This window comes from Leptonychotes weddellii, chromosome 1 (genome assembly GCF_054177405.1).
Source record: "Leptonychotes weddellii isolate Sample4059 chromosome 1, ASM5417740v2, whole genome shotgun sequence".
In the NCBI taxonomy this organism is placed as follows: domain Eukaryota; kingdom Metazoa; phylum Chordata; class Mammalia; order Carnivora; family Phocidae; genus Leptonychotes; species Leptonychotes weddellii.
Window position 1 is genome coordinate 53,419,075 of NC_138369.1, and position 26,504 is coordinate 53,445,578.

The window sequence follows — 26,504 nt, forward strand, 5'->3', positions numbered from 1 at the left end:
CCCCCCCCAGCTGGCAACCACCATTCTACTTTCTGTTTCTATGAATTTGACTGCTCTGGGTACTTCATATAAGTGGAATCAAACATTATTTGTCTTTTTGTGACTAGCTTATTTCACTTTGCATCACGTCCTCGATGTTCAACCATGTTGTAATATGCGACAAGACTTCCTTTTTAAGGCTAATGTTCCATTGTATGTATAGCCTACATTTTGTTCCATTCATCCATCAGTGGACATTTAGGGTGTTTCCACCTATTGTCTATTGTGAATAGTGCTGCTACGAACATGGGTGTGTATATATCTCTTCAAGGCCCTGATTTCTATTCTTTTGGGTACATACACAGAAATGGGATTGTTGGAGTGTATGTTAGTTCCATTTTTCCTTTTTTGCAGAACCTCCTCACTATTTTCCATACCAGTTGCACCATTTTACACTCCCATCAGTGCATAAGAGCTCCAGTTTCTCTACATTCCCACCAAAACTTCTTTTTTTTTTTTTGATAATGTGGTTTTGATTTGCATTTCTCTGATGATTAGTGATATTGAGCATCTTTTCCTATGCTTATTAGCTATTAGTCTATCATCTTTGGAGAAATGTCCATTCAGGTCTTTTGCCTATTTTAAAAATCAGGTTATTTGATTTTTGTTGTTACCGAGTTATAGGAGGTCTTTATATATTCTGGATATTAACCCCTTACCAGATATATGATTTGCAAATATTTTCTCTCATTCCAAAATTGACTTTTCACTCTATTGATTGTGTCCCTTGATGTGCAAAAGTTTTTAAGTTTGATGTCTTATTTGTCTGTTTTCATTTTTTTGCCTGTGCTTTGCTGTCATATCCAAAAAAAAAATGACTAAGTTCAGTGTTAAAGCTTTTCCCCTTTGTTTCCTTCTAAGAGTTTTATAGTATTGGGTCTTATGTTTAGGTCTTTGATCCATTTTGAGTTACTTTTTATATACGGTGTAAGGTAAGGGTCCAGCTTTATTCTTTTGCATGTGGATATCCAGTTTTTCCAACATCATTTCTTGAGGAGACTCTCCATTCCCTGTTGAGTTGTCCGAGAGTCCTTGTTGAAGACCATTTGAGCATAAATATGAGGGTTTATCTCTGGCCTCTCTACTATATTCCATTGGTCTATTTGTCTGTTTTTGTTTTTAAAGATTTTATTTATTTATTTGAGAGAGAGAGAGAGAGAAAGAGCATGAGCAGGGTGGGGGAAGGGCAGAGGAAGAGGGAGAAGCAGACTCCTTGCTGAGCACGGAGCCCAACACAGGGCTCAGTCCCAGGACTCGAGATCATGACCTGAGCCAAACGCAGATGCTTAACTGACTGAGCCACCTAGGCACCCCTATTTGTCTGTTTTTATACCAATACTGCACTGTTTTGATTACTGTAGCTTTGTAATATTTTTGGAATCAGGAAGTGTGAGTCTTCCAACTTTGTTCTTTTTCAAAATTGTTTGGGCTACTTGGGGTTCCTTGAAATTCCATATGAATTTTTCTATTTCTGCAAAAAAATGCAGTGGACTGTTGATAGAGATTGCATTGAATCTATAGGTCACATTGGGTAGAATGGATATCTTAATACTCAGTCTTCTAATCTATGAACACAGGATCTCTTTCCATTTATCTCTTTCAGCAGTGTTTTGTAGTTTTCAGTGTATGAGTCTCACCTCCTTGATTAGGTTTATTAAGCATTTTATTCTTTTTGATGCTATTGTAAATGCAGCTGATTTTTATTTGTTGATTTTGTATTCTGCAGTTTTGCTGAATTTGTTTATTAGTCATAACAATTTTTTTTTTGGTATATGGAATCTTTTCTTTTTCTTGCCTTGTTGCTCTGGCTAAGACTTCCAATACTCCGTTGAATAGAAGTGGTAAGAGCAGGCATTCTTGCCTTGTTTCTGATCATAGAGGAAAAGCTTGTGGTCTTTCATCATTGAATATGATGTTAACTGGACTTTCATATATGGCCTTTTTTATGTTGAGGTGATTTCCTTCTACTCCTAGTTTGTTGAGTGTTTTGTCATTGAAATGGCGTTGAATCTTGTCAAATCTGTTTCTGCCTCAATTAAGATGATCATGTGTTTTTTGTCCTTTATTCTGTTAACATGGTGTATTACATTGATTGATTTTCATATGTTGAACCATACTTGTGTTACAGGAATAAATCTCTCTTGGTCATGTGGTGCAGTCCCTTTAATGTGTTGTTGAATTCAGTTTGCTGGTACTTTGTTGAGGATATTTGCATCAATATTTATCAGAAATATTGGTCTCTAGTTTTCTTGTTATGTCTTGTCTTGCTTAGGTATTAAGGTAGTGTTAGCCTTATAGAATGAGTTTAGAAGCCTTTCTCCTCTTTGATTTTTTGGAAAGGTTTCAAGAAAATTGGTGTTAATTCTTCTTTAAATGTTTGGTAGAATTCTCTAGTGAAGCCATCTGGTCCTGGGTTTTTCTTTGTGATTTTCAGTTACTGATTCAATTTTCTTTCCAGTTATTGGTCTCCTCGGATTTTCTATTTCTTCCTGATTCAGTCTTGGTAGGTTGTATGTTTCTAGGAATTTTTTCATTTGTTCTAGATTACCCAATTTGTTGGCATACACTTGTTCATAGTAGTATCTTATAATCTTGTTTATTTCTGTGGCATCAGTTGTAATATCTCCTCTTTCATTTCTGATTTTAGTTGAGTCTTCTCTCTTTCTTAGTTCATCTAGCTAAAGATTTGTCGATTTTGTTGATCTTTAAAAAAAAAAAACAACTCTCAGTTTCATTGATTTTTTTCCTTATTTTTGTTTGTTTGTTTGTTCTGTCTTTCATTTATCTCTGCTCTGATTTTTATTATTTCCTTCTTTCTGCTAGCTTTGGGTTTAGTTTGTTCTTTGGTTTCTTTTTCTTTTTTTTTTTTTTTTAAGATTTTATTCATTTGACAGAGAGAGACACAGCAAGAGAGGGAACACAAGCAGGGGGAGTGGGAGTGGGAGAGGGAGAAGCAGGCTTCCCGCTGAGCAGGGAGCCCAGTGTGGGACTCGATCCCAGGACCCTGGGACCATGGCCTGAGCCAAAGGCAGACGCTTAATGACTGAGCCACCCAGGTGTCCTGTTCTTTGGTTACTTGAGGAATTATGTCTCTTTATAGTTCTTTTGTTTGAATCAGGACCTAAAAATAAGACCCATATACTGTATTTGATATATTTCTTAAATCTAACTCTATAAAACATCCTCCCCTCTTTATGTCATTTATTTGTTTAAGTTATCTGGATATTATCTTAGTATTTCCTACATTTTGGAATTGTAGTGATTAATGTGTTGTACTATCCCTCATATTGTCTGTGAACTGGTAGAGCTAGAGATCTATAAAAGTTGCAGTTAGAGGCTGGATAGATTCAGGTTCAACTTTTTTTCTTTTTTGGGCAGGACGACTTCATTGCTTTCAGTGAAACCCATTGGTCCAGTGTTGTCAACTTGATCCCTCCACTGGAAAGTTCCTCATCATCTTTTCATCTAATGTTTCAGCAGTCATTGATGACTATTGCCTGACTATTCCACTAGGGATTCCAAAGTTGTGATTTTTTTTTTTTAAAGTTTGCTACACTCATTATAGAATTTAGTGAGCCAGAGTACTAAGAAGGCTTTCCAGGAATAGTTGATTACTTAACTTTTATATATTCAGGAGACAATGGAAACTTCTTTTACCTCTCTTCTGAATTCTGAAAGAGTTTTTGGAGCACTCAGAAATATAATCCTGCCATCAGCCCCCAAAATGGTGATTTTTAATTTCATCATCTGTGGTTCTTCTAAAAAGAACTCTCCTCATCAGTTGGTTACTCTGAAAAAGGCTGTAACAGAGGCAAGAGAGATGCTAGACTCTTCCCCTTTATTCATCAATTGTCAGAATAAAGAGTTGATGCCCCAGCAAACTCCAAGGATGTTCAATAATCTCTTCTTTGGGGTGGGAGGGAATATCATGAATTTGGCTGTTTTCATATATCTGATGTGTTTCAATCCATTGAAGTGATAAATCTTTTTTTTTAGATTTATTTATTTATTTATTTGAGAGAGAGAGAGAGAGAGAGAACAGAGGGAGAGTGAGAGGGAGAAGGAGAAGCAGACACCCCAGTGAGCAGGGAGCCTGATGCCAGGCTTGATCCAAGGACCCTGAGATCATGACCTGAACTGAAGGCAGACGCTTAACTGACTGAGCCACCCAGGCACCCCTGAGTGATAAATCTTTTGCTGCTCAAAATCTCCCACCTTTGGCCAGTTGGAGCGAAATTGCTTCTGTATCATACCGTAATGGTTTTTGATAGTTTTAGGCTTATTTTGTATGTATTCTGTCCTAGACTTGGACTAAGTAATTTCTTGAAGGAGCTCTGGTTCCTTTGAGTGGGAAATATTTAAAGGCCATAATTTAAGTGCTAGAGGAGCTAAGTGTTACTAGCTAGTGTTGTTTCTAAGCTGTTTCAGTGGCTGTTGCTAGGAAATAAATATTTTTTAGAAAGAAAAAAATTATAAGTTATATTAGTATTTCCAATTTAAATGGCAAATTATGAGCTTTTTAAAAAACAAGCTTTATTTTTTAGAGCAGTTTTAGTTTCACAGCAAAATTGAATGGAAGGTACAGAGATTTCTCACAGAACCCAGATTACAGGGTTTTTACTTAACTTTCTCAGATTTTATGTTTGTTTCTGTTTTACACTGAAAATTTTGGTTCCTAACAGCCAATGTAATTACTTATTTACTTTATCCTACTTAACATATATTATGGATTCAAAATAGCAATGAAATATTATTGCTAGGATGAAATCTACTGGATGCAGTTTTGTTTGTTCATTTGTTTTACCTGAATGCAGTTTAAGATATATTTTTATATCTTAACCTTAGGCTAAATACCATCAAAATACTATTTCAAATTCACTTGAAATGATTCTTTTCTCTGTGGAAAGAAAGTTAGGTCTGATTTTAACTTTTAAGAACTGTTTTATAATTTTAAAACTTATTTTTATTTTTTTAAGGCTATGTACTTATTTTTCTCTGAGCTGAGGAGGCAGAATTAAATCTATAACTGCCTGTGAGTCCTGGAGGATTGGGAGCTGGTCCCAAGCTGTGTTCATTTCTCCTCCATTCTGCCATTTTCCTCCCGCTTCCGTTGTAATTTATGCTCCGTTGTAATTTACGCTCTTCATCCACCGTCTTTTTGGAATGCTGGACAAAAATCTTTTTGGAACAAGACAGGCATAAATAAATAACAACATTGATAAAAATAGAATGCATAAGCCATAGCAGGTCATCCACAACTTCCTCCCCATCCGTATTGATCATCACCCTTCCCTGTGGCTGTTTTGCTTCTTCAGCCTGTCTGGTGTCTGGTGCTTCCCTGACACTGGATGTTTGAAAGGCTCTTAGCTCTGGCACAAAGTTTGTTGTATAGTCATCTGAAATACCCCTCTGTCTTTCTATTCTGTGAGCTGAGGGATCTGGGAAGCCCATGTGTATAAACACCCTTCCATCCCTATCTTCTCCACTCCCCTCAATCCCTTGTCCCTCAACCGGAGGGTACTAGCAGCCTAGGAGGGTGGGTCTCTGCCACTCTGGAGCTGAGCAGCTCATGTCAGGAATTCTCCAGGCTCTTGGGCCTCTGGGGTGAGTGAAAAGGCATACAGGGTGCTGGGGATGCAGATCCAGTGAATAGGTGCTTTACTAGAGTCCTACTGAAGGGCTTGAAGATGTATTGTCTTCATATGGTCAGCATGACCCATAACTTGTGATGTCACTGAGCTCCTTTTATTTCTTTGTTCTGGTTGAGGAATGTGCATAAAGTAATGCTAATATAATGATTTTTAGTCCTGAGTATTAGGAAACCTGGGGAATGTTCACCTTACTTGGTGACATAAGTATTCGTATTATGTTTAGTTTTCTTAAAGAAATGCTTATTTACCACTGAAATAATCTACACAAAATAAATATCTTTAAAAATGTTCTGTAGGACAGTATTAGGTCTCTGCTGTGTAATTGGTTCAAGGGTATTTTGTTTGTGCTGCTGTCTTTTTTCTCCAGTATTATATGCATTATGTACACAGGGGTCTTGGGAAGGTGTGTGCCTTGCCTTGCCTGCAATTGCTTTTTCTTTTATAAGTTTCTGTGCATATTGTAATGCATTGTAAACACTGATGCTACCACAGCCCTGCATGTGTGAAATAAAACCATGGCTCTTCAGTGTTCCGTTCCTGTGCCAATTAATTTAGAAGGCGTGGAATCTGCCCACGGGTCAAATTTTATGTTGTTTGTATTTTGGGGGAATAAGCTCTGAAGACAGTTTCCCTCTTGCCTTGTCCCCTGACATTTCTCAGTTGCCTTACTTCTGTCAGAGGTACCACAGCTCAGACATACTAAGGACGCTGGCCCTTTAAGCTGGATCCTCTCAGGTCCTTCAGTGTTGAGAGGGGTCACTTTGGAGCCACGAGGCGGATTTTCCCTCTTGACCTTGGCCATGACAGCCACCATTTGGAAGCTGTCTCTTAGGTGATGCTGCTTCTGTGGCTGTCCCTATCACTCCACTCTGTGCTGCTTTTCTAAGCCTCAGTTTCAGAAACTTGTCACTGCTCCCTGGATCCAAATAACATGATGCTGTTTATCTGTCAGACCAGCATGACAGCCCATGGGATGTGCTGATGACCAGGGTGTCTCACGGGAGAGAGTGGGGCAGTCAGGGGGGCCCTGGGACAAGAGAATGTGTACTGCTCTCCTGCCCACTTACAAACAAACTGCTTTTGATCCTTTCTACTGATGGTTTTGAAAAGAATAGAACATTAGCCACAGACCAAGCGCCAGGGCTGCGTTGACTCTCCAGTAATAATACTACACCCACACGGCAGGTGCCGCCTAGCTCAGTTTGTAGCCCACCATCCTGCACTGTGATCTGTCTGCTTTTTGCAGGGGCGCACATGTGACAGGAATAGGGATATGATGAGAATGTTTTGTGAGACTTTGTGGAGCGGATATGAGGATCTGCCATCCCAGGAGGAATTGTGGGCTTGCCTCAGATTTATCTTGGATCGAGGTGGGGAGTGGGCACTTCCACGATTTCCACTTGGCTCTTCCCTCCATAATGCCTCTGACTTGCGGTGTGGGTTCGGGGGCTCTTAAGTAAAACCATCCGAATTCGTGCTCAGGACCAGGGAAATCACCATAGGATAGGCCCTCTGACTTGTTGGACCCATGTAGAGAAGGACTTGGGCCGTGGTTCCCTTTCTCCCCGGTCTTCTAAAGAGTGGTAAATGCCATTACATTTCAGAATACCCTGGTATGTCAGCTCAGGTGGATCCAACCGTCCCCAGAGGGTCTGGGGGACCATGTTCCCCAGGTACCCGAGTTCTGTTGGGGAAGGATTAGGGGACTATTCATTGTGTGTACTGGAGTGGCATCACAGGGTTCTTCCTCAGGGGATCCATCCAGCCCTCCCTTCAGTCAATTTTCCATTGCAGTACTCGTGAGTTCTTGGTTGTTTTTTCCTTGTTGGACACGTCAGGCAGCACACTGGCTGGTTACCCAGTCATCCCACCCACTGGAAGTGCTGTGGTTTATGAGCCTTTGCCTGAGATTGCCACAGGTCGGCACGCCCTGGTTGCACTCTGGCCTAGCTGGTCGTTGTGGTGATTGTGTCGTCCCTCTCTGGTGATGCCAGAGTCTCGTCATCCTCAGTGCCACGGCAGCATTTTCTGTCATCCCTCGCCTACAGAGGACAGCCTCACTGGGCTTCTCGAGGATGCCAGGGCCCTCCTCAGTAGTGCATTCCTTCCTGAAGGGAGCGTTCTCTGGCCTGTCCTGGGGGATATAGTCAGATGGTGGGTTGTCTGGTCACCATTTTTACATTCCATCTCTTTGAGACATCTCACACATTCCTCAGGATGCCAGGCCCATCCTGGCATCTCCACCTCATTTCCCGTAGGCCGATATCATGCTCCGGCTCCAAGGAGCCAGCTTCCAACAGCATCGGAACTGGCTTAAGGTACCTTTGTCAAGATAGTAACTCACAGGGGCGCCTGGGTGGCTCAGTCGTTAAGCGTCTGCCTTCAGCTCAGGTCATAATCCCAGGGTCCTGGGATCGAGCCCCATATCGGGCTCCCTGCTCCACGAGAAGCCTGCTTCTCCCTCTCCCTCTCCCCCTGCTTGTGTTCCCTCTCTTGCTGTGTCTCTCTCTGTCAAACAAATAAAATCTTAAAAAAAAAAAAAAAGATGGTAACTCACAGGTCATGGGAGAGTGCACTGTCAATAAACTTCCCTCTGGCCGGCCTTACATTCTGTCCCTCAAGGTCCTCTCCCAGTGTGCCCACATGGTTAAGTCCTGCGCCTTACCCTTCTAGCTGGAGACATAGTCTCTTTAAAGATAGTCACAGAAGCCTCCGGCATCACAGAATGCCTGGAGTGGATGTTGATCCCATCAGGCAATCTTTCTTCAAAGCTTCCAAATCTGCTAATAAAAATCAGCCAACTTCACAATCCTTGTGAATTACCAATACCCCTCCCCCCCCATTCCAGGGGTAGAGCTGATGTAGACACCAACTCCTCTTCTGCCGGTACCTGCTGTCAGTCCGGCACAGGTGAGGACCGTAGAATTCATATTTGCATAATGTGGGGTGTCACCACCCACTTAACACCAATTCTAGGGTCTTGTTGCTGTTGATAGATACGAGAAATCCAGGTATAGGTTCACAGCCTGAGGATCTGCTGTTTAGGCCAATCCTGGTACCCATTGTCTTAATTTGGGTTCTTTTAGAAGCAAAACATGAAACAAGGGCTTGAGTGCAGGTGATCTGAGAAGTGATCCAAGAATGCAGGCATGAAGCATAGGTGGAAAGAAGCAGAAGTCTGTATAAGGATATATCATGGTTCTCACTGTGGGCAGTAGGGTCAGAATCCTGCCAGGATCTCCTGGAAGGTACACAGAACATCTCCAGTATTGTCTGCCTAAAAGATGCAGCTATCCACCCCACTGGTTGAGGGTTGGCCCCGGGGGCATGGGCACCCCAGCACTCCTGGATCCCTGGGAGAGAATCTTAAGCAGACTCCAACTGAGCATGGAACCTGAGGCAGGGCTCAATCTCATGATTCTGAAATCACGACCTGAGCTGAAATGAAGAGTCTGTCACTCAACCCACTGTGCCACCCGGGCGCCCTTCGTCAGTCCACTTTTTAATTTTATTTATTTATTTATTTATTTTATATATTTATTTTTCCAGTTTTACTGACAAATGATTCTCATCACTGTATAAGTTTAAGGTGTACAGCATGATATTGTGATTTACATATATTGTGAAATGATCACCACTGTATGTTCAGCTAATGTCAATCTTCTCATATAGATACGGTGGAAAAGAAAGAAAAAAAGAAGAAAGGAAAAATGTTTTCTCCTTGCAATAAAGACTTGTAGGATTTACCCTCTTTTTTTAAAAAAAAAAGATTTTATTTATTTGTGAGAGGTGCCTGGGTGGCTCAGTCAGTTAAGCAGCCTACTCTTGGTCATGATCTCAGGGTCCTGGGATCAAGCCCCGCATCGGGCTCCCTGCTCAGTGGGGAGTCTGCTTCTCTCTCTCCCCCTGCTCATGCACATGTTCTCTCTCTCTCAAATAAATAAAATATTTTTAAAATTTTATTTATTTATGAGAGGGGGGAAGGAGCAGACGGAGAGGGACAAGCAGACTCTGTGCTGAGTGCCGAGCCTTACGGACCCCAATATCACGATCTGAGCCAAAACCAAGAGTCAGACACTTCAACCGACTGAGCCACCCAGGCTCCCCTAGGATTTACCCTCTTAACAACTTTCCTGTGTATCACATAGCAATGTTAAATATAGTCACCATGTTGTACATTTCATCTCTAGTGCTTATTTATCTTTTAGCTGGAAGTTGTACCTTTTGAACGCCTTTCCCCAGTCCCCCCCTTTTTTATTTTGTCAACATTTTATTAGGAAAATTTTCACACATAGAGTTGAAAGAATTTTATACTCACCGTCCAGATTCCACCATTAACATATTACTATCACTCTATCCCTCCATCCATCCACCCATCAATCCATCTTTTTTGGATGTGTTCAAAAGTAAGTTGCAGGCGTCAGTGTACTTTTCCCCCAAGCATGTCCTCTATCATTAATTAGAGGTGAATATTTGTTTATAACTCTCTTTCCCCCTTTAAGGTAGACTTTACATACAATGAGATATACAGATCTCAAGGGTACCCTTTGATGAGTATTGAGAAATGCACACACCTGTATAATCCGAAACCCGTTTTCAGCTAGAAGATTACCATTACCCCAGAAAGTTCCCTCATGTTCCTTACCAAGCAGTACCTGCCTTCCCCCTCCCAAAGACAACAACTACTCGGATTATTTCCCGCCATAGATTAGATTTGCCTGCTCTAGAGCTTCATATAAATGGGCTCATACAGTGGGAACCTTTTGTGAAGGACTCAAACTCAGCATGACAGTTTTGAGATTTATCCGTATTATTGGCAGCACCAGTAGTTTTGCTTTATTGCTGAGATGTATTCTATCGTATGAACACACTGAAGTTTGTGTATCCTTTCTCCTGTTGATGGACGTTTGCTTACTTCCAGTTTTAGACAATTATGAATGAAGCTGCTGTGAACATTTGTTACTAGTCTTTTCATGAAAGTATGGTTTTGTTTTTCTTATAACCAAGAAAAAGGCTTTATTTTGAGGTGCGATTTGGTTTAAACAGTGTTGCAATTAAAACAAACACACAAACGAACCAAGAATACCAGGTGTCCATAGCAGCTTCCACAGTGATCAGCTTTGCGCTGTGTGCCCTCTGCTCTTTTGTTTGCTCTTCTTCTTTTTCATCTGTAGTAACCCCAGAGGTTGTGTCATTCTACCCATAGAAACTTCTGTATGTATCTCTAACTGATGAGAACTTTTTTTTTCTTTTGTGTAATCAGCATGCCACTGTTTTAGCCAACAGAATGAACAGTAATTCTTTTAATTCCACCTAATGCCTGATCTCTGTTCAGACTTTCCATCTCAACATTGGGTTTTTTTGCAGTTCCTTAGAATCGGGATCCAAACCAGGTTCCGATGCTGCATTAGGTCGTTATGCCTCTTAAGTTCTCTTTTATTTTCTAACAATACTCTTTATTTTGTTTGATTTTAATGCCATCAATCTGTTGGAGCAACTCTATCATTGGACTTCTAGAGTGTCCCACACTTGGGATTTGGCATATTTTGCTTCCTTGTGCTATGGGTAGATTAAGGTTCAGTTGAGGTTCAAGTTCAGTAATGAGGCCTGCTTCTAGGTGGGGCTGTACTTCCTGTTGAATCACAACATGAGGGACATAGTGTCTGCTTGTTCCATTTTTAAGAGGCTGACATTGAGCAGAGGAATCATGTACATGTAACTCCCAGTTGTTAATATCCGTGCAGGCTTTAATTTCCCCCAGTTGATACCTCTTTTAAGTCTCTCTCTTTTTCTAAATGCCCCCAATTTTTCCACCTGAGACCTGTGGGAGCCTCTTCAGGTTAGCCCCTGTGTCCTACATCTAACCACCCCCTGGTCCTGGGGGTTCTGCCTCCTGTCCACTGCCCACCTCTCTGCCGCCGCCACGGTCCATGACTCTGTTTCCCTTTTGCAGCTTCAGGAAAAGGCCAGAGTGCCCGACATTTGAAAACACATGTTTTTTTTTGTTTTGTTTTGTTTTTTTATTTATTTGACAGAGAGAGAGATAGCGAGAGCAGGAACACAAGCAGGGGGAGTGGGAGAGGGAGAAGCAGGCTTCCCGCTGAGCAGGGAGCCGGATGTGGGACTCGATCCCAGGACCCTGGGATCATGACCTGAGCCGAAGGCAGAAGCTCAATGACTGAGCCACCCAGGTGCCCCTGAAAACACATGTTTTCACGTGGTCTTCCGTGTAAGTTGCTCTCCACAGCTCTTGGCATAAAGCCCAGGCCCATGAATGTGGACGTCAGGGCTCATTTGGTCTGGTCCCTGTCCATCTTCAGCTCCCTGCCGTGCATGGTCTGTACTGAGGTTCTAGGGCTCCTTCTCCGCACCCCACACACTGTCTTCTCTGCCTGTGTCCTTTCCCTCGCCCAGCTGCTCCTCATCCTGGGGCTTAGCTCAAGCCAGTAATTCCCAACCTTGGCTGTACCTGACATCATCATCTGGGCAGTTTTAAGAAATGCCGATGCCTCCACCCAAGATAAAATCTGAATGTCTGGGGGTGAGGCCTGACTTTGCTGTTTTTAAAAATTTGCACAGGTGATTCTGATGCCTGGCCAAGGTTGAGAACCAGAGTTCCTCCCTCTGGGAAACTTGTCCGCACGCCCCACTCCTGGGTCATGTGCCATTTATTACCACTGCAGCTTTCCACTCTACCCCTGACCCCAGCTTTATTGAAGTATAATTGATAGCTAATACTGTGTAAGTTAAGGTGTGCAGCATGATGATCTTATCCTTACTTTACCATCTGGGCCTCACGATGTTGACATCTAGTCTAGATGGAAGCTTCATGTAGGCTGTGGTCACATCTGTGTGGCTCCCTCTGATATTACTCAGCATACAGTAGGTGGTTGTAATATTTGTAAATGGACGGCAGGGAGATACTTGGGCTGGATTCTGGGGTTGTTTGGATGCAGGGGTGGTGCTTCTCTGAGTGGGACAAAGGCCTGAGTCCATCGTCTGCTAAGATCAGCTCTCAGCAACCTCATCTGCTCCTCTGAGCCCCTTCCCCTAGACAGGAGGGCTACAAATGCCCCTCTGCATTTCCCTGTAGCTTACCCCCTTTCTTCCTGTGCAAAGAATTTCTGCACCTCATGCATCACCTCTGAACTCACAGGATGTGTAGAAAACTCTTTTTTGGCACCTAATCGTATATGTGCTGTGAAAATGTTTTTAAAATCATCCATTGGGGCACCTGGTATAAGAAGTAACTTTCATATTTTTCGTTTCTTCAGGAGTTTCTTGCGTTTGAATGACAGTCAAAGCCTTGTTTACTAGAAGAACAAAGTGATATGCGATTGATGCTCTGGCCCTTTCTTTAGAAATTATTCTTTTTTAATTTTTTAAAGATTTTATTTATTTATTTGACAGAGAGAGAGTACAGGCAGGGGGAGCAGCAGGGAGAGGGAGAAGCAGGCTTCCTGATGAGCAGGGAGCCTGATGCTGGGCTTGATCCCAGGACCCTGGGATCATGCCCTGAGCCGAAGACAGTCGCTTAACCGACTGAGCCACCCAGGCGCCCCAGAAATGATTCTTAAATTAGTTATTCATTTATTTTTGGTTAGCTTTATTGAGGTGAACTCACATACAGTATAGCTTTCCATTTGCCCCTGAGCGATCTACTCTGAGTTGTTTAACTTTCCATCGCAGTGCTTTAACTCCCTAGTTCAATTTCAGGCCAAATGTGATCTAGGACCTATGCTCTTACAGTTGTTTCCAGATATGGCTTCAAGGGAGGCCTCCAAAGCTGTCATGGACTGTGGTACTGCTATGAAAAAAAGCTTTTTTTAAAAAAGCCTAAAGCTGCACAGGGAATCTTACCAGCAATGGAGGAAAGCAATTAACTGGTTTCTTATGGCCCTGGTCCTGTTGGCACTCAGGACACCTCGCTGCCTTTTTCCATCCACCAGAGGGCAGTGTTCTATTCTACCTAACCATTGGCTTCCCTTTCAAATCCTAGCATTTTAGCTTCTGAACCGATCCCCAGTGTTTCTTGAAATTTGATTTGCCTAGATTTTGCTAGAAATACGCTTTTCATTGCAACCCAGTAGAGACATATATCAAATGCAACTCTGTATATGTATATATAACAAAAGTTTAATAAAACAATACTTGCCAATCATCACTCAAATTAGGTTCATGAATCACAAATTGGGTTGCAGCCTGTAATTTGAAATATACTGCCTTAAAGTTCATTTAGTCTGACGTCCTGTGTGTTTATGGAAGTGGAGATACAGGGTTAGAGAGGGTGTTTGCCTAGTCACTGCAAGACTTAGAGCCCCAGCCAGGACTTTAGACTTCTCATCTGTTGCTTTCAGCAAGGTGACATGACTGTCGAGATACATCTAGTGCTCCAGCCGGTCACAGCCACAGGGATGGAGGGTGTCCATGTATGTGTTCTATTCCCAGGACACTGTGCTTTGCTATACCAAGGAGAGAGTCTCCTCCAGCAGGGTTTTCCCTTTGGGAATAAAACTTCTGTGTCTCATCCACCGATTGTCACATTGGCGCTGGCCTCTGGAAGGTAAAACCTTTGGAGTCCTGCACATGGGTCCTCCCTGATGATTTCTGTTGCCTGGGTGCATTAGCCACTGGCTTAGCGGTGCTTTGTTTTATAGCCCAGAAGCCAGGCATTAACTCCATCAGCAAATTCCACAAATGAAAGAGGCAGGGAGCCACTTGCCATGGTCAGAGTGTCTGCTTCCGAAATGCGGAAGATGGAGGTTCTCATGTTGTCCCATCCTTGCTATGTAGAATGCTTCCCAGAGGACATTCAAGATCGACTATGGTCACAACCGCTTCCTGAAGGATGGCCAGCCCTTCCGCTACATCTCAGGAAGCATTCACTATTTCCGCGTGCCCCGCTTTTACTGGAAGGACCGGCTGCTGAAGATGAGGATGGCTGGGCTGAACGCCATCCAAACGTAAGTAAGAGGGCACTGGGCTCTCACCTGGGCCTACACACCCACACCTAGACAGAGGGCACAGCTGCATTTCTCCATGCAGCTAGCAATTTCGCTCCTCAGAATGGGACACAACATAATCTGGAGTTCCGGGAGGGGCTTGGCATCAGCTCAATTGGCCCTTCTTCAGATAATTAACCACTTCTTCCAATCTTGAACTTGGTCTCTGGAAATCATAAAATGAACCTTAGCTTAAAAAGGCAAAGGGGAGTGGGGCGCCTGGGTGGCTCAGTCGATTAAGCGTCTGCCTTCGGCTCAGGTCATGATCTCAGGGTCCTGGGATCGAGCCCCACATTGGGCTCCCTGCTCTGCGGGAGGCCTGCTTCTCCCTCTCCCACTCCCCCTGCTTGTGTTCCCTCTCTTGCTGTGTCTCTCTCTGTCAAATAAATAAATAAAATCTTTAAAAAAAAAAAAAAGGCAAAGGGGAGTAACAGTGACAGAGCATTTTCCGTGTGCAGGGCACTTTTCATGAAAGATTCCATTTCTTCATTCCCATTTACAGCTGGTGACACTGAAATTTACCCAAGCGCCTATTTCTGGCCAGCAGTCTCCCTAGAATTTGGAGTGTTTGTAGGCAGCACGGCTCTCCTCAGCTCTAGGGGTCGTATGCCACGTCAGGTAGATTCCTGAAACCCAGTTTTCCTTGTGGTTCTGATGGGGTAATTCTATAGCCTAGACTTACAGAATTCCCCCAATAACTATCTCTCCTCATCTCTTCTGCTGTTGCAAGGTGACTAACTGGGGGGAAAGTTGGTGCGGCTGGCCACTCTGGTTTTCTCACTACTGATGAGGATTGCCGATAGCCTCTTCAAGATAAGGGGTGAGGGAAATGCAGAGGCAGATTCCTGGGGCTCGGGGACCTACCTGCAGTTTAACACTTTGCTCTGGGGGACCAAGGCTATCTGTCCCAGGGAGCCCTGAAGCCATGGGATTGTGGGAAAAGGCCACGAGCCAGGGGTCATCCAAGAGACCTCTGTGATGGCAGCGGGTAGCTTCGTAATGTAGTCTGTGGTCTAGGCTGAAGGCAGCCAGGGGAACTGGTAGAAGTTTTTGTCACTTTACTTCCTGCGTGCCGTTCCTGACAAAATCTTTTGCAGGAGGACACAGGGGTCAGAGGTTTTTTTTGTTTTTTATTTTTCTTAAAAAAATTTTTAAAAAGAAAAGTATACCTCTTATTACATTAGCATAGATATTTTCATTTTCCTTTGGCCTTACACGGGCATACATAATTTTTACATAGTAGTAATTTGTGTTCATGTAATTCTGTGGTTTTTTAAAGTCATTACATAGGAATGGGCGTTCTTTGTGGGTCATAAACTTAAGTGTCCCCCACCAAATTTGGTTCCCTTGGGTAACTGCTGAGAAAACTTGAAACAAGGCCTGGTTCCCAAGGGGCTGCCGGAGGGAGCTGTGTGAGTGTCTGAGGGTTTACACCCTGGATTTTTGAACCCTTTCCAAGAAGGGGCTATGTGTGTCTCGGCAGGTACGTGCCCTGGAACTTTCACGAGCCCCAGCCAGGACAGTACCAGTTTTCTGGGGAACATGATGTGGAATATTTTATTAAGCTGGCCCAGGAGCTGGGACTGCTGGTCATCCTAAGGCCTGGACCCTACATCTGTGCAGAGTGGGACATGGTGAGTACGTCTAGACTGGGCTCTACGTGGCTGGTGCGCCCGACAGGGGTGGGCTGGCAGGCAGGGATCTGGGAGAAAGTGAATTAAAGCAGTTTAAATAAGTCTCTAATTCCAGATCCCACTGAGCCTGTCACTGTAGCCAGCGCAGGCGTCCTTTACCTTAGGAGGTGCCTCGGCAGAGAGGAACCGGTAAGGGTCAGAAGGCAGGTGTCCTCCTCTTAGTGCGAACTCATGTAGCTCAGTTTCCCCCTTTGTAAAAAGCAGGTAGTGATATGGGCCCTGTCTCCCTCTTAAGTGGAATAATTATACAAAGGCTTTGATTCTCCAAACACTGCATGCGTGTGAAGTCATCTTTCACTGTGTTACAATTTCTAGTTTCCTTGGAAGTTATAAACCAGAAAGCCCAGTTAATACCTTTTCTCCGTGAAACTTTTCTTCTTTTCCCTCACTGCTAAGGGTATTCCTGTCCCTTCCCGGATCCCCAGATGTTATAATGGCTTTTCTCTTCTTTTTTTCTCTCCCCTTCCCAACCCCCATCCTAGGGAGGATTACCTGCTTGGCTATTGTTAAAAGAGTCTATTATTCTCCGTTCTTCGGATCCAGGTAAGTTGTTACAGATGTCTTGAGAGAATTTATGATGTCTTTAGACATTTTATATCAGAAGTATCAGGTATTTTGAAGGCTGGGGTACCTCTGTACCTCTGAAAGCTTACTGGAAGTGTGAGGGTTAATCACTGTCCACTGGAGGCATCGAATGTGTAGGAAGTAAGGCTCGCTTGAACTATTTGACCAGATCTTGCTGATAAACTGGTAACTTTGAACTGGCATTGGGCCCTGTTTGTGGTTTACCGACTCACTTTAATGCTTTCTCTTCCTACTTTCTCATTAAATTACATGGCCAGTGATAGCATCTAGCTAATCAAACTGGCAATTCATTTGTCTACAGAGTGATCTGTAAATGAAGTCTTTTTCTTGTCTTTTTAAACAACTAGAAATTATTTTAGCTGTAAACCCTGATCACTCAGAAGGTCCCATTTAGCTGCACTTCCGTCTTCTGAAGACTTCAGTTTTTCCTGGTGATGCTAGCGTTGGAGATGGTGATAAGAGCAGCTAACCATTGATTAAATTAAAATAAGATAAAAAGGAAAAACACCCAGTAGTGCAATTTCTGGGTCATAGGGTAACTCTATTTTTAACTTTTTGAGGAACCTCCGTACTGTTTTCCACAGTGGCTGCACCAGTTTGCACTCCCACCAACAGTGTAGGAGGGTTCCCCTTTCTCCACATCCTCACCAACATCTGTCGTTTCCTGACTTGTTAATTTTAGTCATTCTGACTGGTGTGAGGTGGTATCTCATTGTAGTTTTGATCTGTATTTCCCTGATGCTGAGTGATGTTGAGCATTTTTTCATGTGTCTTTTGGCCATTTGGCCATTTGTATGTCCTCTTTGGAGAAATGGTGATCTGAAGGGGCACCTGCACCCCAATGTTTATAGTAGCAATGTCCGTAGTAGCCAAATTATGGAAAGAGCCCAGATGTCCACTGACAGATGAATGGATAAAGAAGATGTGGTTCTTATATACGATGGAATACTACTTAGCGATCAAAAAAAAAAATGAAATCTTGCCATTTACAATGACATGGATTGAACTAGAGGGTATTATGCTAAGCGAAATAAGTCCGTCAGACAAAGACAAATACCATATGATCTCACTCATATGTGGGATTTAAGAAACAAAACAGATGAACATGGGGAAGGGAAGGAAAAATAAAATAAGACAAAAACAGAGAGGGAGGCAAACCATAAGGGACTCTTAACTCTAGAAAACGAACAGTGTTGCTAGAGGGGAGATGGGTGGGGGGATGGGGTAACTGGGTGATGGGCATCAAGGAGGACATATGACGTAATGAGCACTGGGTGTTACACGCAACTGATGAATCACTGAATTCTACCCCTGAAACTAATAATACACTATATGTTAACTAAATTGAATCTAAATTAAAAAATTGAAAATTAATAAAACAAAATAAATAAAAAGGAAAAACACCCCCCCCCACTCTGACAGAGAGAAAGACACACCATTCAGGCACTCTTTTCTTCATTCAACAAACATGGGCTGGATGCCTCCTGCGCTCCATGCTTGGTGTGTAGTAGTGAGGACAGGTACCGTGCGTACCGCTCGTTGTCTACTGAGAGCTCATTGAGGACATGGCTCCTTGCAGGACAACTTCTCTGAGACTTTCAGTGCAGCAGCTACCCCATTTCACGTAGTCATTGAATCCAGCATGTCCTGGTCTCAGCTGCCAGCTCCAGGGTAAGGGGGTGGCCTTGTGTCTGTTTGCAGGACCAGGTGTGGAGTGGAGTTAACCTGTCTTGTTTTCCAGGTTACCTTGCAGCCGTGGACAAATGGTTGGGAGTCCTCCTGCCCAAGATGAAGCCTCTCCTCTATCAGAATGGAGGGCCAATCATAACCGTGCAGGTAACCTAGAGACGAGCATGGGCGGGCGGTAGGGAAAGCTTTCATCCATCCACAGCATACGCAGGAGTGATGCAGCTATGAGCCTCACAAGTCTGTTTCTTTGTGAGGCAGTGCCACAGCTGGTGGTTTTCTTGAAGTTGCGTTTTGGGGAGGCGTTATCGTTTTGAATGCCTGCTGTGTACCAGGCCCTGTGCTGACGGCCTTATAGACCCTATTCCGTTATTCCAACCACTGTCTCTTTTAAAAGAAGAACTTCGGGGCGCCTGGGTGGCTCAGTCGTTGAGCGTCTGCCTTCGGCTCAGGTCATGATCCCAGGGTCCTGGGATCAAGCCCCGCGTAGGGCTCCCTGCTCTGTGGGAAGCCTGCTTCTCCCTCTCCCACTCCCGCTGCTTGTGTTCCCTCTCTCGCTGTGTCTCTCTCTGTCAGATAAATAAATAAAATCTTTAAAAAAAAAAAAAAAAGGAGAAGAAGAAGAACTTTGAAGAGGTTGAGTGACTAGGCCAAGGTCACCCGGCTGGCAGGTGGCCGAATCCAGATGGCAGCATAGGTCCCAGGTCCGCTGATCCTGTGGCCTGTCTCTTTCTCTAGTGTGTCAGGCCGCAGGGACACAGCACAGATGGAAACGCTCCGGTGTCTGCCCTGCTTAGGCTGTCAGCTCTCGCTGACGTGGAAAGAGGATGTGCTGAATTGGGGGCCGTTATATTTTCCCTCCTGCTTCCTGCCCCCACTCTCCTTCTTTTATCTGTCCTTTGCTCTGCAAAGACTGCGATATTGTGGGGTAGATCGTGTGCCAAGTATTTTCCCTGTGAAAAATGGGGACCCTTGACCTGCAACAACTTGTGATGTTTGCAGAATTCCTTAGGTTAAAACATTAAAGCATGTTCACTAGTCATTTGCCAAGGAATAAATGTAACACTGGCTGCATCCTGAGACAATGCGGTGCGGGGTGGTGCTCCCTACAGAACTATGGCCAAGATTTCCTTCTTAGGGACGATACTATGGACAGTTGTAGGGACGCTCACTGTGGGAAGGGAGCATGGCCGCTCTCTTGGCCTGCAGGTGTATGTCGAATGAAGCAATGAGAAGGCGGATCTGGCCAGAGGGACCTTTCTGACACTGCACGTTGAAGAGAGGCCAGGTTGCTGCTCGCAGAGGGATGTCCAGGGAGCGCCGAAGGCCCCTCCAGCTGACCTGAGTCTGTACTGGTGGAGCATACAGGAGCCCATTTTTCTGTATGAAGCTTCAAGGCTGCAACTTGAGTGTGTCTTTGCACGGCCGGGTCTTCTTCCTCTCTTAATCTCAAGTTTTCTCTAGTCTTCCTCCCTTTTTAGTCTCTGCTTCTTTCCAAGTCACTTTTAATTTTTGCTCACAACTTTTCTGTACCTTTTGGTCATTGAAATGCCACGAAAAGTGTAATCAGATATGAACTCTGCAGAGGAGCGCAATGTTGGCTGCCCTGGGGGCATTTCTTGAGTACATCCCTGGCAGCCTCGGATGGCCTGAACTTGACTGTGGGTCCTCCCCGGGGACTCAGCCTCCTCCTCCGCCTTTCACACGTCCACCTGCTTGAATGCCACCTAGTCTGTGTGCCCCTTGACTACTAAATAAACAAGTAAGTGTGGGAGCTACAGAAGAATATAAGAAAACAGAAAAGCCATAATTTCACTTAAATGTCCGGGGTCAGAAGCAAAGCTTTTCATATTTTGGAGAGATTTCCTTGAATTTTTTCCCATGCCTTTAAAAAATTTCTTTTTACAGAGTCAGTTTAAACTGTGTGACCAGTTTCTTATCCGACTTTTCTTACTTTAGTCTTATGTCATAAGCATTTTTTCATATCATTAAAAAATCTTCGGGATGCCTGGGGGCTCAGTTTGTTGAGCGTCTGACTTCAGTTCAGGTCATGGTCCCAGGGTCCTGGGATCGAGCTCCGCATCGGGCTCCCTGCCCAATGGGGAGCCTGCTCCTCCCTCTCCCTCTGCTGCTCCCCCTGCTTGTGCTCTCTCTCCCTCTGTCAAGTAAATAAATAAAATCTTATAAAAAAAAAAAAAGCTGATTTCCATGTCTGTCTACATTCAGGCCATGGGGCAAAATGATGGTTTTACTCAGTTCATGGTGTTGGTGCTCTGTCTGGGTGCCTGGAGAGTTTGAAGAGGCCCTGCCTATGTGTCTGCAGGCAGGACAAAAGTGAGGTGCAGAGAGCCCTGCCTGGTCCTTTATTCATCCTTATGACTCAGTCATGTAGCAAGTGTTCTCTTCTGGAGGGGTTAGCTAATCCAGCGCCACCTTAGCTGGTTTGCCTATGTGGATGTTTATCTCAGTTGGTACCAAGACCACACCTAAAATAAGTAAAGCCGCAGATGCCTGTTAATAATATCCAAGATGAAAATAATTAGGAGTGGGGACCTTTCACGCACAACTTCGCTTCATCCGGTTTATGGGGTATTCCTCCTAAGGTAACAGCCTACTTCTACCTGATGTTGTGTAAGATCAACAACTTTAGAAGTCACATTGCCTTGGGCTTCATTAAGGAGCTTACAGGATGAGACAGTTAAAACTCTCAGACGGGGACCCGCGGTGGCCTGTTTTTGTAAATAACGGTACGTTGGCACCCAGCCGTGCCCAGTCGTTCACGTGTGAACGTGGCTGCTTTTGCACATCAGGAGCAGAGTTCATCGATGCAGAGACATGTGGCCACAGACCCTGAAATACCCCATGGGCCTTAATTGAAAAGGTTGACTGACCCCTTGCTCTAGAAAACTCAAGCGTTCCTCTGGGTTGGGGTGTGGTGGTGGGCAGAAAGGAACACGAGGTGCAAAGGCTCCGGGCCCACTTAGTTGCTAGAGCTGACCCTGGAACTAGCTCTGAACTTGTGAATGGCCAAAGGACAAAGGAACACACAGCCATTTAAGTAGATCTTATTAAAAGAGGGGGGGAGAAAGAAAATGAGGAGGAAAGTATCTCGCCAGTATTTGCAAGCTTTTGTTCGAGTTGCTCTCAGTTATTTCCAAAGGGACACCTGTGGGACTAATCAGTGTCAGGAGCAGTTGCCCCGGTGGGGGGGTGGGGGGGGGCGGAATCTGCTCTGTGTGAGGGGCAAACTCCTCCTTTTTCAAGGTGGCTTCAGGACCAGTGAAGCTTTTGGTGCTGGGGATACTCGCTGCAGTCTGAACCTGTAACATGAAAGTATTATCAAAGGGAAATAGTCATTCATTAAACTCTTTGGGAAGCAGCCCTGTGCAGAGAATGATGGTGGTGTTTAGTTCATCTCCGTCCTTCACCGTCCTGTGCCTACTCCCTGACTGTCCACAGGTCACATGAAGCTACTGGCCATCTAGCAAACAGGGAGTGCTCTCTACCTGTCTTCTTCCCTGGTAGTGCCTTTCCCCCTAGAGCTACCTTGGGCAGCCCCTCCAGAGGAGCTTCCTTACCCGTCTCTCCCAGTCACCCTCTTTTTGGAGGGATCACAGTTTCTTGTGCTTATGTTTAATGACTATGGATTCCCCAGGATCACAAAAATTTATTTGCCTTATGTGCAGGTTGAGACTGGATGGCCGGGTATTATTGTCATTTTTGTAAAATCGTGAACTCTAACACCAGGGTGTGGCATAATGAAGCGTTAGGATGAGAACACCCACATAACCACCACCCGAGATGGGAAATAGCATATGGCCAGCACCGGAGAAGTTTCCCTGGTGTCTTTCGTGACCACCCCACTCCTTCCCACTGTCCTGACCTTTGCGGCTATTCGTTTCTTGGTGTCGTTTCTATTTTTGCCACCTGTGTATGTACCCAGATTTATAGTTCGGTTGGGCCTGTTTTGAATTTTCTGTGGGGGGCATACTATCTGTATGCTTCCCTCAATGTCGTAGCTCTAAGATTCTTTCATGTATTGGGTGGAGCTGAAGGTCATTCATTTTATTGCTTTACAGCAATGTTTCTTCACCTTTTCTTCGTTGTTGCCCCTAAAGAGTCTCTTTAGACATTTTTTTCTAATTGCCTCCCCCACGAAATTTTAATGCCTTCCATCTACTGTATAAGTGTATGTATATCTGTGCTTTACAGATAAAAAAGAGTAAGGTGTTCTTTTCTCCTGTAAGAATCAATTTTCACCTCTTTGGGGGTGCTGTCCTCCCCCATTGAGAGTTCGCGAAAGTGGAAATGTGCCCTCAGCACTATTGCCATTTTGCACCTGATAATCCTTTGTGTGGAGGCTGACAAGTAGGAGGTTTAGGAGCATCCCTTGGCCTCTACCCATTGGGGTGCCAGCAGCACACTCCCCCCTCCCGCCACTTGTGACAACCCAAAATATCTGCAGATTTGTCATATGTTCCCTGGGGGGAAAATAACTCCTGGCTGAAAACCACTGATGCTATTCAACGCAGACTGAGCGTTGGTGAGGGAGTACAAAAAGGAGGAGGACCACCTGAACGTTTGACAGCAGATCAAGGAAATGATGGTACATCCTTATCCAGCCAGCATTTGTCCTCGTTACTGCCATGGACATTTTGCATAATGTGTTAAGGTGCAAAACTTATGTTACAACGGGTGCAAGTAATGTGATACCAGTTTTGAGAACATAGAACAATGACTGTGTATTATCATGTGTATTTAGGGTGTGTGTAGGTGTGTAAATCTGGAAAACTAAGCCAGAATGCTTATAGCACTTATCTCTGGCGAAAGGAATTAACACATGGTTTTTCTATTTTCTTTGCATTTCCCCCCATTTTCTAATATTCTTCCATGGGAAGATCTTATTTATGTCACATTTAAAGTACCTATTATTTAGTACCGGCTAGAACATCACCACAATCCAAAACCGATGTGGTGGTTTTTGTTTTTCTTACTTTGGTGGAGTGGGACATAGTAGAAGGTAAGTTTTTATGCTGAATTGCTCTTTGGAAAATGAGTGTTTGAGGGCCGAGGGTAAGAAATATTTTTGGCAATCATTGGGCCTTGTCATCTCTCATAGATGCTCAGGTATTGTCTACAAACAAAAGCTTGCCTTAGGGGGCGCCTGGGTGGCTCAGTTGGTTAGGCGACTGCCTTCAGCTTAGGTCACGATCCTGGAGTCCCGGGATCGAGTCCCGCGTCGGGCTCCCTGCTCGGCGGGGAGCCTGCTTCTCCCTCTGACCTTCCTCCCTCTCATGCTCTCTGTCTTTCATTCTCTCTCTCTCAAATAAATAAATAAAATCTTTAAAAAAAAAAAAAAAGCTTGCCTTAGAATGAGGGTATCAGGCTCTCCTGATTTCCCCCGCCTCTTTTGTAATTTGTAGGTTGAAAATGAATATGGCAGCTACTTCACCTGTGATTATGACTACCTGCGGTTCCTGCAGAAGCTCTTCCACTACCACCTGGGCACTGACGTGCTCCTGTTCACCACTGACGGGGCACATGAGACATTCCTGCAGTGCGGGGCGCTGCAGGGGCTCTATGCCACAGTGGACTTCGGACCAGGTTGGTGTTTGTAATCACAGTAAAACCCAGCTAAGGCCATGAGGGCTTGGGCAGTGAACTCCGTCAGTCGCTCAGGGCAGCTGTGTGTTAAGTGGGAACATTGAATGAGATCTCTCAAATTTTCCTTTACGGAGGAGCAGGTGAAATGGAATAATGAATAAAGCACCCCTCCGGTGCGCAGATTTTATTTAAGCTGATTGGCCCTTTTGGGCAAGGGCTCCGTCTTTAGCGCTGGTGAACGCACCTGGAGGGTCAGCCACTGGCGGGGTGCGGTGGGCCTGTCCGCCCTGGAGTGCAGGGAACTGCCCTGCGCTTCCGTTCTCTTTCTGTGGAACTCAACACTATGAACCGGGACGGCCTGCAGGTGGTTAGCGGATGCCGCACAAATTGTGTTCCCTGACTGGTTCATGCTGTGTAAGCTGCAGAGGCTCCACACAGGCAGGTTCTGGGGGCAGGCAGTGTGGCCCGGAGGCTCCTGGCTGCCGTAAACGTTAAGAGAGCAGCTTTCATGAAGGGCATGACGCTGACAGGCAGCGTGTGCGCCTGAAAAGGGTCCCGGATTGGACTTGCCTGCTTGCTTTCTATCTTTCTGTGCTATGAGGGACATTATTGGGACAATCGAATTTTTTGAATCAATTCTGTGGATTACATAACAGGATTGTATCCATGTTAATTTCCTGGTTTTTTATAATTGTATTGTGTTTATTTGAAGGATGCCCTTGCTCTTAGAGAACGTACACTGAAATATTTGGGTAAAGGGAATTCATGTCTGCAACTTACTCATAAATGGTTCAAAAAAAATAAGTGTATTGAGAGAGAGAGAAACTGATAAAGCAAATGTGGCAAAATATTAACAATTGGGGAATCTTGGTTCTTTGGGAGTATGAGTTCTTTGTTCTATTCTCACAACTCTTCTCTAAGTTTGAAATTACTTCAAAATAAATGTTAACTCCCGTCCCGTTCCCCCCCCAAAAAATAGCTGCTCTTCAAGTAGCATAAAGACCCCATTGCCTTCCTGGCTGAGGGGTAAGACAGCCCGCCCACAACACACACCCAGTGCTGGCTTTCTCTCGAGACGCATGTACGGAAGACTGAAGTTGCACTTTGCAAGACATGTCTCTACGTTAGCATAAAAGAAAAGGACTGGCTTTAGGTGAATGGAGTGTTTCTAGACACATGGTGCGTGGCTGCGAGCATCTGGTGCTGAAATAACCCATCTACAAAGAGCGGCCCGGGAAGTGGCCCGCTGGTTTCCTCCTGCCTTGGCACACTTCCCATCACAGTGATGAAGAAGCGCATAGCTTTCTGTTGGGAGCAACAACGGGAAGGTTATCCCGAGTCTGTCCTAAGCATTACGTGTGCGGGGGGGAGGGGGGGATAGCGCACCGGCTGTGGCTCTGGGTTGAAGGACAGCCCACTGGAAGGCCCGTGGTCGCGGGGCAGGTGGGGCTCGGGGCAGGCTCGTTCATGTGTGTGGGACGGGGGGCAGCGCCCAGGGTCAGGTCATGGGAGGAAGCTCATGAGAACAGAACTGAGAGATCTGAATGCCACCCGACGCTTAATAGTGAGACATTAACAGCCGTAAAGTAAATGAGATTGCACTCTGGCTGAGCACGTTCTCTCCTGAAACCTGGCCTTACAGAGAGCAAGGGGTTATTTGGAGGTCTTGGCCACTGTCACTTCCACTGTGGGTGCTGTGGGAAGTGGGTCGTGAAGTTTGGGGCCAGGGGGTCCCCTGCTCTGACTAGAGAGACACTCTTCATTGTTGCTCGGTCACAGAAGGAGGGCAGATCACTGCCTCTGTCGGGGAGAGCTTCGTTCCCTTTAGAGGAGGAGGGAGAAAGAAGACACCAGGAGCAAGCTCTCATGCAGGCATCTTAATGGGGTATTTTAGGAGGAAAACTTGAGGGCACATACCACGTAGCCTGGGATGGCCAATGATGTACAAATTCAAAATCAGCGTATATGCCATGATTCAGGCAGAAAGACCACATCCATCCCTTTGATTCGTTAAGTACTGGGCGGATGTCTGTAGCACGACTATGTGTGTGGTGCTGTGGAGGCTGCAAGGAAGTGCCTTCAAAGCAAGCCCCTCCTGTAGGGAGCCTCTAGGTCAGATGTCCATGTGAAGAGAGACGAGCACAAAACACGTGTCCAGGCCTTGGGGAAACTCAGAGAAGACCAGCCTGCGATGTGATCTCCTGAGGCAGTGCAGTCAGGAGAGGCCAAGGGGACCACTCGGA

The 26,504-nt window shown here is 44.7% G+C and overlaps 1 protein-coding gene across 1 annotated transcript in view; it reads left to right on the forward strand.

Moving 5' to 3' along the window:
• GLB1 (galactosidase beta 1) overlaps window positions 1-26,504 on the forward strand; it is a 79,946-nt gene that overhangs the window by 7,785 nt on the left and 45,657 nt on the right. Inside the window, exons 2-6 of the mRNA XM_081823878.1 lie at window positions 14,484-14,653; window positions 16,176-16,326; window positions 16,869-16,929; window positions 18,713-18,807; window positions 24,081-24,261. Coding sequence (XP_081680004.1) covers window positions 14,484-14,653; window positions 16,176-16,326; window positions 16,869-16,929; window positions 18,713-18,807; window positions 24,081-24,261 — 658 coding nt within the window. The remainder of the gene's footprint in view (window positions 1-14,483; window positions 14,654-16,175; window positions 16,327-16,868; window positions 16,930-18,712; window positions 18,808-24,080; window positions 24,262-26,504) is intronic.